Below are 17,606 nucleotides of genomic sequence, written 5' to 3'. Positions count from 1 at the left end.
TAATTTTTTTATTTTTTTTTTGTATTTTTCTGAAGCTGGAAACGGGGAGAGATAGTCAGACAGACTCCCGCATGCGCCCGACCGGGATCCACCTGGCACGCCCACCAGGGGCGATGCTCTGCCCACCAGGGGGCGATGCTCTGCCCCTCCGGGGCGTCGCTCTGCCCCGACCAGAGCCACTCTAGCACCTGGGGCAGAGGCCAAGGAGCCATCCCCAGTGCCCAGGCCATCCTTGCTCCAATGGAGCCTTGGCTGTGGGAGGGGAAGAGAGAGACAGAGAGGAAGGAGGGGGTGGGGTGGAGAAGCAAATGGGCGCTTCTCCTATGTGCCCTGGCTGGGAATCGAACCCGGGTCCCCCGCACGCCAAGCCGACGCTCTACCGCTGAGCCAACCGGCCAGGGCCTTTTATTTTATTTTTTTAGCGAGAGACAGGGACAAAGGGAGAGATGAGAAGCATCAACTCTTAGGTGCGGTGCTTGAGTTGTTCATTGATTGCTTCTCACATGTGCCTTGACTGAGGGGTTCCAGCCAAGTCAGTGACCCCTTGCTCAAGACAGTGACCTTTGGGCTCAAGCCAGCGACCATGGGGTCATGTCTATGATCCTATGCTCAAGCCAGTGACCCCTGCTCTCAAGCCCAGTGAGCCTGCGCTCAAGCTTGACCTTGGGGTTTCAAATCTCGGCCCTTAGTGTCCCAGGTCGATACTCTATCTGCTCTGCCACCACCTGGTCAGGCTATAAATAAAATCTTTAAAAAAAAAAAGTTTCTCTGTACAAAAACCAAAATAAGATACCTTCAAATAAAGACATTTTGTTAGGAATTACTTTTGTTTTTACAGAGACAAAGATAGATAGGGACAGACAGACAGGAACGGAGAGAGATAAGAAGCATCAATCATCAGTTTTTCGTTGCAACACCTTAGTTGTTCATTGATTGCTCTCTCATATGTGCCTTGACCATGGGCCTTCAGCAGACCGAGTAACCCCTTGCTCGAGCCATGACCTTGGGTCCAAGCTGCTGAGCTTTGCTCAAACCAGTTGAGCCTGCGCTCAAGCTGGCAACCTCGGGGTCTCAAACCTGGGTCCTTCCACATCCCAGTCTGACGCTCTATCCACTGCACCACCGCCTGGTCAGGCTTATTAGGTATTACTTACCAAAGTGGCCTTGGTATTTTATTCTCCAACTCAGCTAGATGTGATGGCATGTGCTAAGTCACCTGTTTCAAGGGCAATGCTTAACCAGTTTCCAGGGTTAAAACAGTGGGTCATTGATTTGTGGAAAAACAGCTCAGGGCAGGTTGGCATATACCAGATACATTACTGGTGCTTTAACAAAGTGTGAAATGGTCTAAGAGCACCTCTCCATATAAACTGGTAAAATTCCCACAAATGCACAAAGCTAAATATTAATGTAGACACCATTAATTAGTGTTACAACAATGATATACGGACCAACTTTACACTCAATGAGACTTTATTAAAGCAGACTAAGTCTTATTTGGTATATTAAAAAAAAAAAAAAAGATCCATTGTGACAAACCTAGTAAGAGTCCATGGGGTTGGATGGCTCCCCCTCCCACAGCATCCCAGTCTTCAAGCTGAACAGAAAACAGTCTTTTTTCAGTCGCCTGGGCTGGAGTTTGGAGTCCATCATTTGAAAACTGAATTTCTACCTGTTGTGAATTAAAAACAGCCAGGGTGTCTCCCACTTGTAGTTACTGTATATACATTCTAGGGCTTTAATGTATCCCAATAGGATTGGTTCCAGATGATTTTGTGGTGGGAAGGGTTGGAGCCAACAATGGTGGATGGGCTCACCCACATACCCAAAACATGGCTAATATCTCAAGGACTGTCCAAGACAGGATCATCCTCCTAGGGACGTCCTAGCCCTAACCTTGGTGCCAGGTGGAGCACAGCATGAGCTTTGGATCTGAAGGTCTAGAAGGGCTGGACCTCGGTGGTTGGGGGCACAGGAGAGAAACCGAGACCCTCACTTGAAGCCGTGGCTGATCCTGCCAACCTCTGAGGACATTCATTTTTGTCCGGTTGTGTTCTGGTTGGTGCCAAGGCCTCCTGCCCTAGCCACCCACGGCTGGAGTTGGGACATATGACCTTTGACCTGGGTAAGGGCCTCAGTTGCTGCTGCTGCTGTCCTCACTATCCGAATACACACCCAGCTGGCTCAGGGAGGAGGCGCCCAGCGTCCTCGGTGCAGGGTCTGCCACCTTCCCGTTTTTCACAGTGTCCAGAGTGGGTGCCGGATGGCCCTGTGGGGTGTTGCCATCCAGGTCTGTCTTCTTCACCATGACGAGGCCCGAAAGCTGGGGCCTGCTGCCAAGGGTGCCCACGCTCCGCTCCCAGCTCTCTACCTTCCTCTTGGCCTTCGGGGCCTCATCCAGGATGGCGGTGGGGTTGGGTAGCAGGGCCGGCTGGGGCGGGGCAGGAGCAGCAGCATCCTCTTCCGAATCGGAGTCCTCCAGCAGTCTTCGTTTCCTAGCTTCTTCCACCAGGGCTGCCGTCTCCCGCTCATCCTCCTCCAGCTCCTGCTTCTGCCGCGCCTCCTCGGACAGGCGGTGCTGCCGCAGCATGGCCTCAAAGTCCACGTGGGCCTGCCGCTGGTTCAGGTCCTTGAGCTCCTGCAAGTTCTCCAGGACCTCCATCTCCAGCTTGGAGTCCTTGGTTCGGTTCTCCAGCACCTTCATGGGGTTGTTCAGCTCCTCATCCTCCCGCTCCTTCTGCACTCTCTTTTCCTCCTCCTCCAGGAGCTTCTCGGCCTGGAAGTTCCGCGTGGCTCCGTGTTCCATGGTGTAGTCTGTGTTTTCGGGGTCTGTCTTGAAGGTGATCTCTGCCAGGCAGCGCGTGCACTTGATGTAGAAACGGAAAATGGGCAGGCCCAGGTAGACCTCGTTCTGCACCGTCTCTTTGCGCGCGTTGAACTTCTTACCCTTGTAGATGTACTCTCCGCACGTTTTACACCGCATATTGAAGGGAGCCATCAACCGCACCACGTACTGCCGGTCTTTGGGGAGCTTGAGCTTGGGGATCTTTGACGGGTCAAAGTCTGGGGGATAGTATTTGTTTAAAACTTTCCGCTCCGACATCCTTGCCTTCTATCCTCACTAGCACAGGCGAACTGTTTAGGATCCGTGTTTATCAAACTTCCGTGACCGTCCCGCATACTTCCGTTGACGTCATTCTTTCTGCCTCTATTATTGGCTGCAACGTTCGCATTTTTCTTTTTCATTAGCTCCGATCCCCGCCTGTCAGAGTCCGAATCCTTGTGTCTTTCCTCCCGAGTTGCAACGTCGGTAGCGCAACAAAAGTTCCGGAGGCAGTCTGGATTTGGGGAAGTTATAGAGATCAGGTTAAAATTTTGTCGTGATATGACATGGCTGCGGTCGCAACACCCCTTGTTGTTTATTTGTTTAATTCAGGAAATAAAAAATTTTGAAAAAAGGAAATAGAGCACTTACCCTGTACGTTGGTCTCTGGGAACCCAGGCGTTTATATGTCCCAGCGCTCACGTGGGGCCTGGGGGCAATTCCCACGGGCTACACAGGTCGTTACAAGCGACAAGGGAGCACCCTGGAAACCTCGTCCCAAGTTTACTTAAATCACAGGCAAACTCAAAGACGTGGCCCCATACACACATAATAGCTGCCAAATGCCCCCCACTGCCACCTGCGTTTTCCCTTTAATTTCTTCCTACCGATTTGAGAGAGCGAGAATGAAGCATCATCAACTCGTTGCTTCATTTAATTGTGAACTCTTTTTTTTTTTTTTTTAAAGATTTTATTTATTGATTTTACGGAGTGTGGGGTGGGGTGTGGGGGTGGAGCGAGAAGTATTAAGTCCCGTTTGCTTCACTTTTAGTTGTTGACTGTTTGTCGTATGTGTCTTGACGGGGCAAGCCCAGGGTTTCTAACAAGCAACCTCAGCATTCCAGATCTATGCTTTATCCACTGCACCACCGCAGGCCCGGCTTCTTCTTCTGCTTTTTTTTATTTGATGTAACATTGGTTTTTAACATTGGGTATGTTTCACATGTACAATTTAATAATGCAACATCTGTATATACTACAACATGATCATCACCACCAAAAGTCTAGTTTCCATCCATCATTATATAATTGACCCCTTTTACCCATTTCGCCCAACCCCCAACAACCCATTTTTTCTCTGGTAAAACACCAATCTGTTCTCTGTATCTATGAGTTGTTTTCACTTTGTTCTTTTTTTTATTATTTTTTATTTTTTATTTTTTATTTTTTTGTGGCAGAGACAGAGAGAGTTAGAGAGAGGAACAGATAGGGACAGGCAGGCAGGAAAGGAGAGAGATGAGATACATCAATTCTTCGTTGCAGCTCCTTAGTTATTCATTGATTGATTTCTCATATGTGCCTTGACCAGTGGGTTACAGCAGACCGAGTGACCCCTTGCTCGAGCCAGCAACCTTGGGCTCAAGCTGGCGAGCCTTGCTCAAACCTGATGAGCCCGAACTCAAGCTGGCAACCTCGGGGTCTCGAACCTGCGTCCTCCACATCCCAGTCCGACGCTGTATCCACTGCACCACCACCTGGTCAGGCTGTTTGTTCTTTTTTTATATTTCACATATAAGTTAAGTCATATTTCTTTTTTTTTTTTTCTGACTTATTCTACTTAACATAATACCCTTAAGGCCCATTCTTGTAGTCCCCAAATGGTAAGATTTTATTTCTTTTTTTATGGCTGACTAATAGTCTACTATGTGTATATATCACATCTTTTTTTCTCTCTTTCTTTCCACTGTGCAGCCTATGGGAAGAGGCCAGGCAATGGTTCAGGGTCATGGTTTGCTCTGGCATGGGGCATGTCACATCTTCTTTATCAATTCATCTGATAGTAGACACGAGGTTGTTTCCATATCTTGGATATTGTAAATAGTGCTGCCATGAACATAGGGGTCCATATATCTTTCTGAATTAGTGTTTTTGTTTTCTTTGGATAAATACCCAGAAGTGGAATAACTGGATCATATAGTAGTTCAAACTAAAGGGTTTCTTTTATTTTGTTTTGTCTTTTTTTGGTAAACATTTGGAGATGAATTTAGTCTTCTCAGCCAATTCCCAATAATAAGCATTGCATATGTAAAATACTACCGAGTTACTTTCTGTTAAGTCAAACTATAAACTGATTTATATTCTATAATATTTTGTTCCATGGCCCAGGTCCTCAGATTGGGATTACCTAAAATCACAAAAATTAACCAAGTAAAACAAAAGACAGCTTCAATATACAGTATGCCAGTGGGCGAAGGACATGGACAATTTAAAGACAAAGACAGCAATTGCCTGGCCTGTGGTGGTGCAGTGGATAGAGCGTGGACCTGGGATGCTGAGATGGCCAGTACAAAACCCTGGGCTTGCCCGGTCAAAACACATTCAACAAGCAAACAATGAACAACTAAAAGTGAATCAAATATGGGGAGATAGTGAGATAGACTCCCACATGCACCTCCAAGCAGGATCGACCTTGCTCGAATGAACTGAGATATTTTTAGATCCTGAGGCCAATGCTCAGACAAGTGAACTATCCTCAGTGCCTGGGACCAATGCTAGAATCAGTCAAGTTACTGGCTGCAGGAGGGGAAGAAGGAGAGAAGGGGAAGAGAGAGGGGGAGATAAGCAGATGGTCGCTTCTCCTGTGTTCCCTGACCAGGAATCTAACCCAGGACGTCCATACATCAGGTGGATGCTCTATCCACTGAGCCAACTGGCCAGGGCCTCAATAATAATTTTTTTTTTCTGAAGTGAGAAGTGGGGAGACAGAGAGACAGAGTCTCCCATGCACCCACTGGGCTCCACCTGGCATGCCCACTAGGGGGCAATGATATGCCCCTCTGGGGCGTTGCTTCTCTGCAATCCGAGACATTCTAGCACCTGAGGCAAAGGCCATGGAGCCATCCTCAGCACCCAGGCCAACTTTGCTCCAATGGAGACTTGGTTGTGGGAGGGAAAGAGACAGATAGAGAGAAAGAAGAGGGGGAAGGGTGGAGAAGCAGATGGGTGCTTCTCCTGCATGCCCTGGCTGGGAATCAAACCCAGGACTTCCACTTGCTGGGCCGATGCTCTATCATTAAGTCAACTGACCAAGGCCTAAATAATATCTTTTTTTTTTTAACCTTTTTTTAAATATCAACCAATGCGCCTGACCAGGTGGTGGCGCAGTGGATAGAGCGTCGGACTGGGATGCAGAAGACCCAGGTTCAAGACCCTGAGGTCGCCAGTTTGAGCGCAGGCTCATCTGGTTTGAGCAAAAGCCCACCAGCTTGAACCCAAGGTTGCTGGCTCCAGCAGGGGGTTGCTCAGTCTGCTGAAGGCCCACGGTCAAGGCACATGTGAGAAAGCAATTAATGAACAACTAGGGTGTTGCAACGCGCAATGGAAAACTAATGATTGATGCTTCTCATCTCTCTCCATTCCTGTCTGTCTGTCCCTGTCTATCCCTCTCTCTGACTCACTCCCTGTCTCTGTAAAAAAATAAAAATTAAATTAAATTAAAAATCAACCAATGCAGTGCCTGACCTGTGGTGGCGCAGTGGATAAAGCGTCGACCTGGAAATGCTGAGGTCGCCGGTTCGAAACCCTGGGCTTGCCTGGTCAAGGCACATATGGGAGTTGATGCTTCCTGCTCCTCCCCCCTTCTCTCTCTCCTCTCTAAAAATGAATAAATAAATAAATAAATAAATAAATAAATAAATAAATAAATTTTAAAAAAATCAACCAATGCAAAAAGTTAAAAATGGAACTGCCTTTTGACCCAGCTATCCTACTTTAGGAATATACTCTAAGAATACCAAATCAGTCACTCAAAAGAAGATATGCACCCCCATGTTTATGGCAGCATTGTTCACAATAGCCAAGATCTGGAAACAGCCCAAGTATCCATCAGTGGACGAGTGGATTAAAAAGCTGTGGTACATATACACAATGGAAAACTACGTAGCCATGAAAAAGAAGGAAATCTTATCTTTTGCAACAGCATGGATGGAACTGGAGATTATTATGCTAAATGAAATAAGCCAGGCAGAGAAAGAAAAATATCATATGATCTCACTTATATGTGGAATCTAATGAACAAAGTGAACTGAGGAACAGAATGGAGGCAGAGGTGGGGTCACAGGGACCAGAGGGACAGCAGTCAGAGGGAAGGGGGATGAAGGGATGGGATCAGAGAAGGTAAAGGGATTAGTGAAATTATATATACATAACACAGAGATATAGATAACAGGACAAAAAATCCTAGAGGGAGGGGGGCGAAGGAAGTATATAAAGGGACACAGGGGTGGGGGTGAGGGAGTTATATTCAGTGGGACACTTAAATCCATCTAAACACAATAAATTAAAATTAATAAAAGTTTAAAAAATAGCCTGACCAGGCGGTGGCGCAGTGGATGGAGCGTCAGACTGGGATGCGGAGGACCCAGGTTCAAGACCCGGAGGTCGCCAGCTTGAACGCAGGCTCATCTGGTTTGAGCAAAGCTCACCAGCTTGGACCCAATGTTGCTGGCTTGAGCAAGGGGTTACTCGGTCTGCTGAAGGCCTGCAGTCAAGGCACATATGAGAAAGCAATCAATGAACAACTAAGGTGTCGCAACAAAAAACTGATGGTTGATGCTCCTCATCTCTCTCTGTTCCTGTCTGTCTGTCCCTGTCTATCCCTCTCTCTGACTCCCTCTCTGTCTCTGTAAAAAAAAAAAAAAAAAAGTTAAAAAAATAAAAATCAACCAATTAACACATAAATAAGTGAAACAACAAATCAGTGTTTCTCGCTCTCTTTCTCTCTCTCCTCTCTTTAGAATAAATAAATAGGCCCTGGCCAGTTGGCTCAGTGGTAGAGCGTCAGCCTGGCGTGCAGAAGTCCCAGGTTCGATTCCCGGCCAGGGCACACAGGAGAGGCGCCCATCTGCTTCTCCACCCCTCCCCCTCTCCTTCCTCTCTGTCTCTCTCTTCCCCTCCTGCAGCAGAGGCTTCACTGGAGCAAAAGATGGCCTGGGTGCTGGGGATGGCTCCTTGGCCTCTGCCCCAGGTGCTAGAGTGACTCTGGTTGCGACAGAGCAACGCCCCGGAGGGGCAGAGCATCGCCCCCTGGTGGGCAGAGCGTCGCCCCCTGGTGGGCGTGCCGGGTGGATCCCGGTCGGGCACATGCGGGAGTCTGTCTGACTGTCTCTCCCCGTTTCTAGCTTCAGAAAAATACAAAAAATACAAATAAATAAATAAATAAATAAAAAATTTTAAAGAAGGCCATAAAATTTTATACGTATTATATATTGACATTTAAAGAATGTCATCTGACCTATGGTGACACAGTGGATAGAGCATCGACCTGGGACACTGAGGTCCTAGGTTTGAAATCCCAAGGTTGCTGGCTTGAGCAAGGGGTCAGTAGCTTGGCTCCAAAGGTACGTATGAGAAGTAATGAATGAAGTAAAGTGCTCCGACTACGAGTTGCTGCTTCTTATATCTCTTCCTTCCAGTCAGTGTCTGTCTGTTTCTCTCTTTTGCTAAAAAATAAACTAAATAATTTTATATTTCTCAAAAAAATCTTAAGCATCGATTATTATTTTTTTTATTTTTTATCACGTTAATATTAGGCTAAACAAAATATTGAAAAGCATCAATTATTAAGTTAAAAAACAAATATTTAAATAAAGTTCCTTATCAGTATGGACAGACTCCCACATGCGCCCAACCGGGATCCACCCGGCATGCCCACCAGGGGGCGATGCTCTGCCCATCTGGGGCGTCGCTCTGTTGCATCCAGAGCCATTCTAGCACCTGAGGCAGAGGCCACAGAGCCATCCTCAGTGCCCGGGCCATCTTTGCTCCAATGGAGCCTCACTGTGGGAGTGGAAGAGAGAGCCAGAGAGGAAGGAGAGGGGGAGGGGTGGAGAAGCAGATGGGCGCTTCTCCTGTGTGCCCTGGCCGGGAATCGAACCCGGGACTCCCGCACGCCAGGCCAATGCTCTACCACTGAGCCAACCGGCCAGGGCTGCCTTTAGTCTTTAAAGGCTGCAAACCAATCACAAAAATGCTATTCAAACATTCAAAGGTATGCATTACAGCAAAAATTCAAACAACCCTTTGGCCCTGGCCGGTTGGCTCAGTGGTGGAGCATCGGCCTGGCGTGCGGGAGTCCCGGGTTCGATTCCCGGCCAGGGCACAAAGGAGAGGCGCCCATCTGCTTCTCCACCCCTCCCCCTCTCCTTCCTCTCTGTCTCTCTCTTCCCCTCTGGCAGCCGGGGCTCCATTGGAGCAGGGTTGGTCTGGGCGCTGAGGATGGCTCTGTGGCCTCTGCCTCAGGTGCTGGAATGGCTCTGGATGCAACAGAGCGACGACCCAGGTGGGTGGAGCATCGCCCCCTGGTGGGCTTGCCGGGTGGATCCCGGTGGGGCGCATGCGGGGGTCTGTCTGACTGCCTCCCGGTTTCCAACTTCAGTATTAAAAATAATAATAATAATAATAATAATAATAATAATTCAGCCCTGGCCGGTTGGCTCAGCGGTAGAGCGTCGGCCTGGCATGCGGGGGACCCGGGTTCGATTCCCGGCCAGGGCACATAGGAGAAGCGCCCATTTGCTTCTCCACCCCCCCTCCTTTCTCTCTGTCTCTCTCTTCCCCTCCCACAGCCAAGGCTCCATTGGAGCAAAGATGGCCCAGGAGCTGGGGATGGCTCCTTGGCCTCTGCCCCAGGCGCTGGAGTGGCTCTGGTCGCGGCAGAGCGACGCCCCGGAGGGGCAGAGCATCGCCCCCTGGTGGGCAGAGCATCGCCCCTGGTGGGCGTGCCGGGTGGATCCTGGTCGGGCGCATGCGGGAGTCTGTCTGACTGTCTCTCCCCGTTTCCAGCTTCAGAAAAATACACACAAAAAAAAATTTCAAACAACCTTATTTTAAAACAGAAACTGGAAAAAAAGAGCTGACATAGTTTCTGGACAAAAAAAAAACTTTCTGAAAGGGTGTGGGTGATCATGTTACGCCAAATCAAAAGCAAGATACTTAAATAGTTGTTTTAGGTAATCTTCACTGCTTTTCTTTTCTTTTTCTTTTTTTTGTATTTTTCTGAAGTTGGAAACGGGGAGGCAATCAGACAGACTCCTGCATGCGCCCGACCGAGATCCACCCGGCACACCCACCAGGGGGCGATGCTCTGCCCATCTGGGGCGTTGCTCTGCCGCAATCAGAGCCATTCCAGCACCTGAGGCAGAGGCCATAGAGCCATCCTCAGTGCTCGGACCAACTTTGCTCCAATGGAGCCTTGGCTGCGGGAGGGGAAGAGAGAGACAGAGAGGAAGGAGAGGGGGAGAGGTGGAGAAGCAGATGGGCGCCTCTCCTTTGTGCCCTGGCCGGGAATCGAACCCGGGACTCCCGCACGCCAGGCCAACGCTCTACCACTGAGCCAACCAGCCAGGGCCCTTCACTGCTTTTCAAGCTAATTTTATTTCCAGATGAAACAAAAGAACAAAATCAAAATACTTTTTAAAAAAATTTTTGTTTCTAGCCTGACCAGGCGGTGGCGCAGTGGATAGAGCGTCATACTGGGATGCAGAGGACACAGGTTCGAGACCCTGAGGTCGCCAGCTTGAATGCGGGCTCATCTGGTTTGAGCAAAATCTCACCAGCTTGGACCTAAGGTTACTGGCTTGAGCAAGGGTTTACTCGGTCTGCTGTGGCCCCACGGTCAAGGGGCACATATGAGAAAGCAGTTGATGAACAACTAAGATGTCTGTAAAGCCAGTAGCCATGGCCACCATCACAGCTGCCTGCCCATGAAGGTTCACATTTGATTCGGACAGACGGTAATGAAACAACGGAGCCAAGAACTGGTAAGCCATCATCTTTATCCTAGCTTGCACCCAGCGGGCAAGAAATACACACAGTGGGAAAACACTTCCCTTTCCATTCAGGGCTCCCAAAGCCACTGACTTATCCGAGTTTCCTAGAATCAAAGGTTTCTAGCTCACCAGCCTTATTCACCTCTGTTCCCCATCTCTTTCTCCCTGCACAAACTCTGCATAAACTGGCTTCTCCTTCAGCACTCCGCCATCTTGGCTGCTTCTCCTCTCCTCCACGTGCCCTTTCTCTGCTCTCATCTAGCATGGGCTCCTCTGCCCCATTTTAGAGTGTAGAAATGAAAACCTTTAATCCAATATTCAAACAAGGAAGTCTCTGATACAAAGTCACTTATCTGAGGCCTAATGGGATTCCTCATGAGAGTGCACTACCCCGCATCATGCAATCAGTCAAGGGTGTGGGAAAAAGCTTAGTCTTAAAACTAAGCCTTAGGGTATAACAACCCTGTCTGCTTACAGCCTGTCCCCCACATCCAATGCAAACTATAAGTGAGTAAACATATATATCATATTTACAAACTTATTTGACCAACAGTGTCGCAACGAAAAACTGATGATTGATGCTTCTCATCTCTCTCCTTTCCTGTCTGTCTGTCCCTATCTATCCCTCTCTCTGACTCTGTCTCTGTAAATAAAATAAAATAAAAAAAATTTTAAATAAAATAAAATAAAATAAAAATTTGTTTCTAGAAAAGAGCTCCAGAGTCTAATCTTTTTTTTTTTTCAGAGTCTAATCTTTGAATGGCAATTTTTATTTTTCTTAGAGAATTTTTATAAGTTTCCCTGAGCCAAACCCTCAATTGCTCCAGTGAAAAAAATTTCTAAATGAATGGATGGGCAGAGATGCCTACAACTCTCTATATTTATTTGTATAAATATTTACATATATATATTTCTCTGAATATATTAGGAGAAGAAATTATTCAAAATCACAAGAGTACTTGTCCTTAAATATTGAGAACCAAAGAGTCTGGTAAACTTGTTGACATGATTATCCTGCTCTTTTAAAGGTGACATTCCCCAAAGGTATTTGAAGCCCTGAGGAAATCCATTCACAGCGAGTTAGTGGCAAACAGTAAGGAAAGAAATAAGAAATTGCTCTAGGCCATTTAACTTTTCAAATAGTTTATATCCAATTAATTTATAAATAGTGACAAAGAAATTATATGTTCCTAACCATTTTTTTTTTTTACAGAGACAGAGAGAGTTAAAGAGAGGGATAGACAGACAAGAAGGGAGAGAGATGAGAAGCATCAATTCTTCTTTGCCACTCCTTAGTTGTTCAGTGATTGCTTTCTCAAATGTGCCTTGAGGTAGTGGGGAGGGGGGAGGCTACAGCAGAGCTAGTGACCCCTTGCTCAAGTCAGCGACCTTGGGCTCCAGCCAGTGACCTTAGGCTTCAAGCTAGTGACCTTTGGGCTCAAGCCAGCGACCATGGCGTCACATCTATGATCCCATGCTCAAGCCAGCGAACCCTCAGCCTCCGCTAAAGCCGGATGAGTCCGCACTCAAGCAGGTGACCTCAGGGTTTCAAACCTGGGTCCTCTGCGTTCCCGTCTGACTCTCTATCCACTGCGCCACCACCTGGTCAGGCATGTTCCTACCATTTTGGTTGTTTTTCCAGTTTAACATCATTCTTCATTTTTTCTCCTCCAATTTCTTTTTTTTTTTTTTTAATTTTTTTATTTATTCTTTTTTTTTTTTTTAGAGAGGAGAGGGAGAGACAGAGAGAGAGAAGGGGGGGAGGGGCTGGAAGCATCAACTCCCATATGTGCCTTGACCAGGCAAGCCCAGGGTTTTGAACCGGCGACCTCAGCATTTCCAGGTCAACGCTTTATCCACTGCGCCACCACAGGTCAGGCTCTCCTCCAATTTCTTAACTGCATTTTAGAACTCCAGTATGCAAAAGTAAATAATTTAGTATGCCTATTATTCCTTAAAATTTTATTTCTGCCCTGGCCTGATATTAGCTCAGTTGGTTGGAGTATCCTCCTGAGGCACAGAGGTTGCCAGTTCGATCCCCAGTCGGGGCACATACAGGAACAAAGTGATGTTCCTGGCTCTCTCTCTCTCTCCCTCTCTATCCCCCCCCCTCTAAAATCAATAAATTATAAAAAAAAATTTAGTTCATATGGCCAATTGTAAGTTCATAGATATCACTTTCAGCTCATCAATTTGTAGCCCAAAAAATTAACTTTCCTCCTGATTTGGGGTAAAATAAATGCCACATTTGTTTGTTTGTTTGTTTTGAGAGAGGCGGGGAGGGAGAGAGACAGGAACATGCGCTGCTCCTGTACATGTCCTGACCCAGGAACCCAACCGGCAACCTCCATGCTCTGAGAGGACGCGCCAACCAACAGAGCTATCCCGCCAGGGCTTAATTTTTATTAAGTTTTAGAAAGACAGAGAGAGGGGATGGGGAAGGGAAGCATTTGTTTCCACTCAGTCATGCATTCCTTGGTTGCTTCCTGTGTGTGCCTCAACCAGGGATTGAACCCGCAACCTTGTCGTTTGGGAATGATGCTCTTTCTTTCTTTTTTTTTTTTTTTTTTTTTTTTTGTATTTTTCTGAAGTTGGAAACGGGGAGGCAGTCAGATAGACTCCTGCATGCGCCCGACCAGGATCCACCTGGCATGCCCACCAGGGGGCGATGCTCTGCCCATCTGGGGCGTGCTCTGTTGCAACCAGAGCCATTCTAGCACCTGAGGCAGAGGCCACAGAGCCATCCTCAGTGCCCTGGCCAACTTTGCTCCAGTGGAGCCTTGGCTGCAGGAGGGGAAGAGAGAGAGAGAGAGAGGAAGGAGAGGGGGAGGGGTGGAGAAGCAGATGGGTGCTTCTCCTGTGTGCTCTGGACGGGAATCTAACCCGGGACTCCTGCACGCCAGGCCAATGCTCTACCACTGAGCCACCAGCCAGGGCGGGAATGATGCTCTTAATCAACTAACAGGCCAGGGCCTCAAGCTTATTTATTTATTTATTTAAAAGACTTTATTTATTCATTTTGGAGAGAAGGGAGAGAGACAGATAAGAAGGGAGGAGCAGGAAGCATCAACTCCCGAATGTGGCTTGACCAGGCGAGCCCAGGGTTTCTTCGAGCTGGCAAACTCAGTGTTCCGGGTCAACGCTTTATTTACTGTGCCACCACACAAGTCAGGCTCAAGTTTATTGTTTTTAAAAACTTACTTATTGATTTTAGAGAGAAGGGAAGTAGGTGAGAGAGAGAGAGGTAGAGAGAGAAATGATCTGTTCCTTTATGTGCTCTGACCGAGGATGGAACCCACAACCTTGGTGTATGTGGAGGATGCTATCACCAACCAAGCTATTCAGCCAGGGCTGTATCAAGTTTATTTTAAGTAAAAAAGGCATTTTCCCTTTTCTTTTCTTTCAGAACAGCCTGACTGGAGGTGGCACAGAGGACAGAGCCTTGAACTGGGACTCTGAGGTTCCAGGTTTGAAAGCGGAGGTTGTTGGCTTGAGCGCGGGCTCCCAGCCTGGGTGCGGGGTCCCGGCTTGAGCGCGGGCTCCCAGCCTGGGCGCAGGGTCCTGGGCTTGAGCGCGGGCTCCCAGCCTGGGTGCGGGGTCCCGGGCTTGAGCGCGGGCTCCCAGCCTGGGTGCAGGGTCCCGGCTTGAGCATGGGCTCCCAGCCTGGGTGCAGGGTCCCGGCTTGAGCGTGGGCTTGGGCACTGGATCACAGCTTGAGCGTGGGATCATCCACATGATCCCAAGGTTGCTGGCTTGAGAGGGAAGGAGGGCTGTGAGTCACTGGCTTGGCCTAAGTCCTCCTTTCTTCCCCTCAGGGAAACCAACTGGAGTGATACAGCAACTGCCAGTTGGTGCTTCTTGTGTGTGTGTCAAAAAAAAAAGAAAAGAAAAAGAACAATTAAAAAAACAGAACAGCCTGACCAGGCGGTGGCGCAGTGGATAGAGCGTTGGACTGGGATGCCAAGGACCCAGGTTCGAGACCCCGAGGTCGCCAGCTTGAGCACGGGCTCATCTGGCTTGAGCAAAATAAAAAATGCTCACCAGCTTAGACCCAAGGTTGCTGGCTCAAGCAAGGGGTTACTTGGTCTGCTGAAGGCCCACGCTCAAGGCACATATGAGAAAGCAATCAATGAACAACTAAGGTGTCACAACGAAAAACTGATGATTGATGCTTCTCATCTCTCTCCTTTCCTGTCTGTCCCTATCTATCCCTCTCTCTGACTCTCTCTCTCTGTCCCTGTAAATAAAAAAGAAAAAGAAAAATTAAAAAAAACCAAACAAACAAAAAAAACAGAACAGAGGCCTGACCTGTGGTGGCGCAGTAGATAAAGCATCGACCTGGAATTCTGAGGTTGCTAGTTTGAAACCCTGGGCTTATCTGGTCAAGGTACATACAATAATCAATCAATGAACAACTAAAGAGAATGCATTTTCCTACCCAAGGAAGGAACTAATTTTCTTGGAAAGGCTTCATATTAAAAAAATAAAAGCCTGTCCTGTAGTGGTGCAGTGGATAAAGCGTCACCCTGGAAACACTGAGGTTGCTGGTTCAAAACCCTGGCTTGCCTGGTCAAGGCACATATGGGAGTTGATGCTTCCTGCTCTTCCCCCTTCTCTCTCTCTCTCTCTCTCTATCTCCTCCCTCCTCTCTAAAATGAATAAATTTAAAAAAAAACAAAAAACAAAAAAATTAAAATAAAAGCCCTGGCTGGTTAAAGCATCTTCCTGATACAACAGGGTTGCTAGTTCAATCCCTGATCAGGGCACATGTGAGAATAAACCAAGAAATGCATAAATAAGTGAAACAACAAATCGATGTTTCCCTCTCTCCTTTCCCCTCTCTCTAAATCAATAAAAATATTTTAAAAGCCTCCTCATAGAGAGAGGTGGTTGTATGTTATGCCTTGGTACAAGGATGTAGCACACAGATTACTGTCCACAACTGACAGGATAATTGTTTTAACCTGAGATTTTTTCTCAAAGTCTAGCAGTGTTGGAGTGGATTCCTCCAAGAATATTCTGATAAAAGAAAGCTCTGGAATCAGTGTCACCCCAAAAAAATTAAATAGAAAGAGAAAACATTATGTTTACTTGCAACTCCCCAGAACAGTCTTTGTAAGCCTGTTGCCAAGGCCTGTCTGTTGGATCAGCGTGAACACAAAGCCCCGTTACTCGGGCACAGACCGGCCCACTTGAGGCAGTCTGCATACTAAAGTTCAAAATTATTTCACCGTCTTTGGGGTTCTCCCAGCTTCCAGAATCTATAGACGATAAAAGAATGAGGGGAGGAGAGGCTCCTTTGTTCTAAAGCAGAGGTCCCCAAACTTTTTACACAAAGGGCCAGTTCACTGTCCCTTAGACCGTTGGAGGGCCGCCACATACAGTGCTCCTCTCACTGACCACCAATGAAAGAGGTGCCCCTTCCGGGAGTGCAGCGGGGGGGGGGGGGCGGATAAATGGCCTCAGGGGGCCACATGTGGCCCGCGGGCCATAGTTTGGGGACACCTGTTCTAAAGTCTATACCTCACTCTCTGTGCAGCCAGAATGAACAAGGACAGGAGGGGAAGGCCATTCTTGTTGTCTTGGGCTTCGCGGGTGGAATCACCTTACTGAATCTATCCAAATCTACTTCAGTCCAGAGTCTTGTCCTAGGTTAAGACCTTCTGCTTTGGGAGGAAGGGAGGATGTATACATTAACCTAAACAAATGACCAATTCATGAAGTGACAATGAATAATGTAATAGCAAGAGGGCCAAGCATGCTCACCCCCGACTGTGGGCACCTCTGTGGAAAGCCTGGCTCAGGGAAGAGCTTGAAGCATCACCTACAGGACAGAGGAGCACCTGCCTCCAGATGGGCGGATGCCCCTGTGATGCAGAACTGCCCCTGGTCCAGCCTTATCCCTGAGGCTCCTCCTTCCTCCCCTGGCTGACCGGACCCCTTCAGCGGGCAATCCTTTCTCAGACGTGCGAATACCTGCAATCACAAAGGATGGTCCGTTCCTGGGCACACAGATCTGTGCAGACTGAAGACTGAGCAGACAGCCTCTCTGCTCAGGGGACCAGAGTGGGCACCGGCTGGCACTGAAGAATATTCTTTTCCGTTCATTCCAGTTTGAGTCGTGCTGGAGTGGACAATCTCACTGCCTCCCGCTCTCCCGGCCCCTCTCGGGTCCTCCTGCTAGCTGGGTGAAGGGGGCAGGGGGCTGGGAGCGTCTTTTCCTTCCCTGGGGTCGTCCAGAGGGCTGACTCTTCAGGAGGCCAAGAGAGTGGCTCCTCCAGGATTTTATTTTATTTTATTTTTGTGGCAGAGACAGAGAGAGAGAGTTAGAGAGAGGGACAGACAGATAGGGAGAGAGATGAGAAACATCAATTATTCGTTGCTGCTCCTTAGTTGTTCATTGATTAATTTCTCATGTGCCTTGACCATGGGGCTACAGCAGACCGAGTAACCCCTTGCTCCAGCCAGCGACCTTGGGTTCAAGCTGGTGAGCCTTGCTCAAACCAGATGAGCCTACGCTCAGGCTGGCGACCTCAGGGTCTCGAACCTGGGTCCTCCACATCCCAGTCCGACGCTCTATCCACTGCGCCACCGCCTGGTCAGGCCACTCAGGATTTTGAGGCAGCGCGTGCCCTGCGGGTCCCGGGCGGGGACCCAGCAGGGGCGTGTCCCCAGGCTCACCTGCCATTGGGCAGGTGGGGCCGCCGGACCTCCCGTGGGAGCCAGCTTATAAA

At 48.2% G+C, this 17,606-nt stretch overlaps 1 protein-coding gene across 1 annotated transcript; it reads right to left on the bottom strand.

Annotated features, from left to right (window-relative positions):
- Positions 1–1,483: 1,483 nt before the first annotated feature.
- Positions 1,484–3,689, bottom strand: YJU2 (YJU2 splicing factor homolog). Its single transcript, XM_066359383.1, has 2 exons — positions 3,476–3,689; positions 1,484–3,338 (listed from the first exon to the last, which is right to left on the bottom strand). Exon 2 carries the CDS (start codon positions 3,101–3,103, stop codon positions 2,135–2,137), a length of 969 nt encoding a protein of 322 aa, XP_066215480.1. The 5' UTR covers positions 3,104–3,338; positions 3,476–3,689; the 3' UTR covers positions 1,484–2,134.
- Between the last annotated feature and the right edge of the window lie 13,917 nt (positions 3,690–17,606).

Source organism: Saccopteryx leptura, chromosome 1 (assembly GCF_036850995.1).
Source record: "Saccopteryx leptura isolate mSacLep1 chromosome 1, mSacLep1_pri_phased_curated, whole genome shotgun sequence".
NCBI classification, from domain to species: domain Eukaryota; kingdom Metazoa; phylum Chordata; class Mammalia; order Chiroptera; family Emballonuridae; genus Saccopteryx; species Saccopteryx leptura.
Note: the sequence above shows the minus strand (reverse complement) of the source record. Positions and strands in the feature narration are given on the sequence as shown.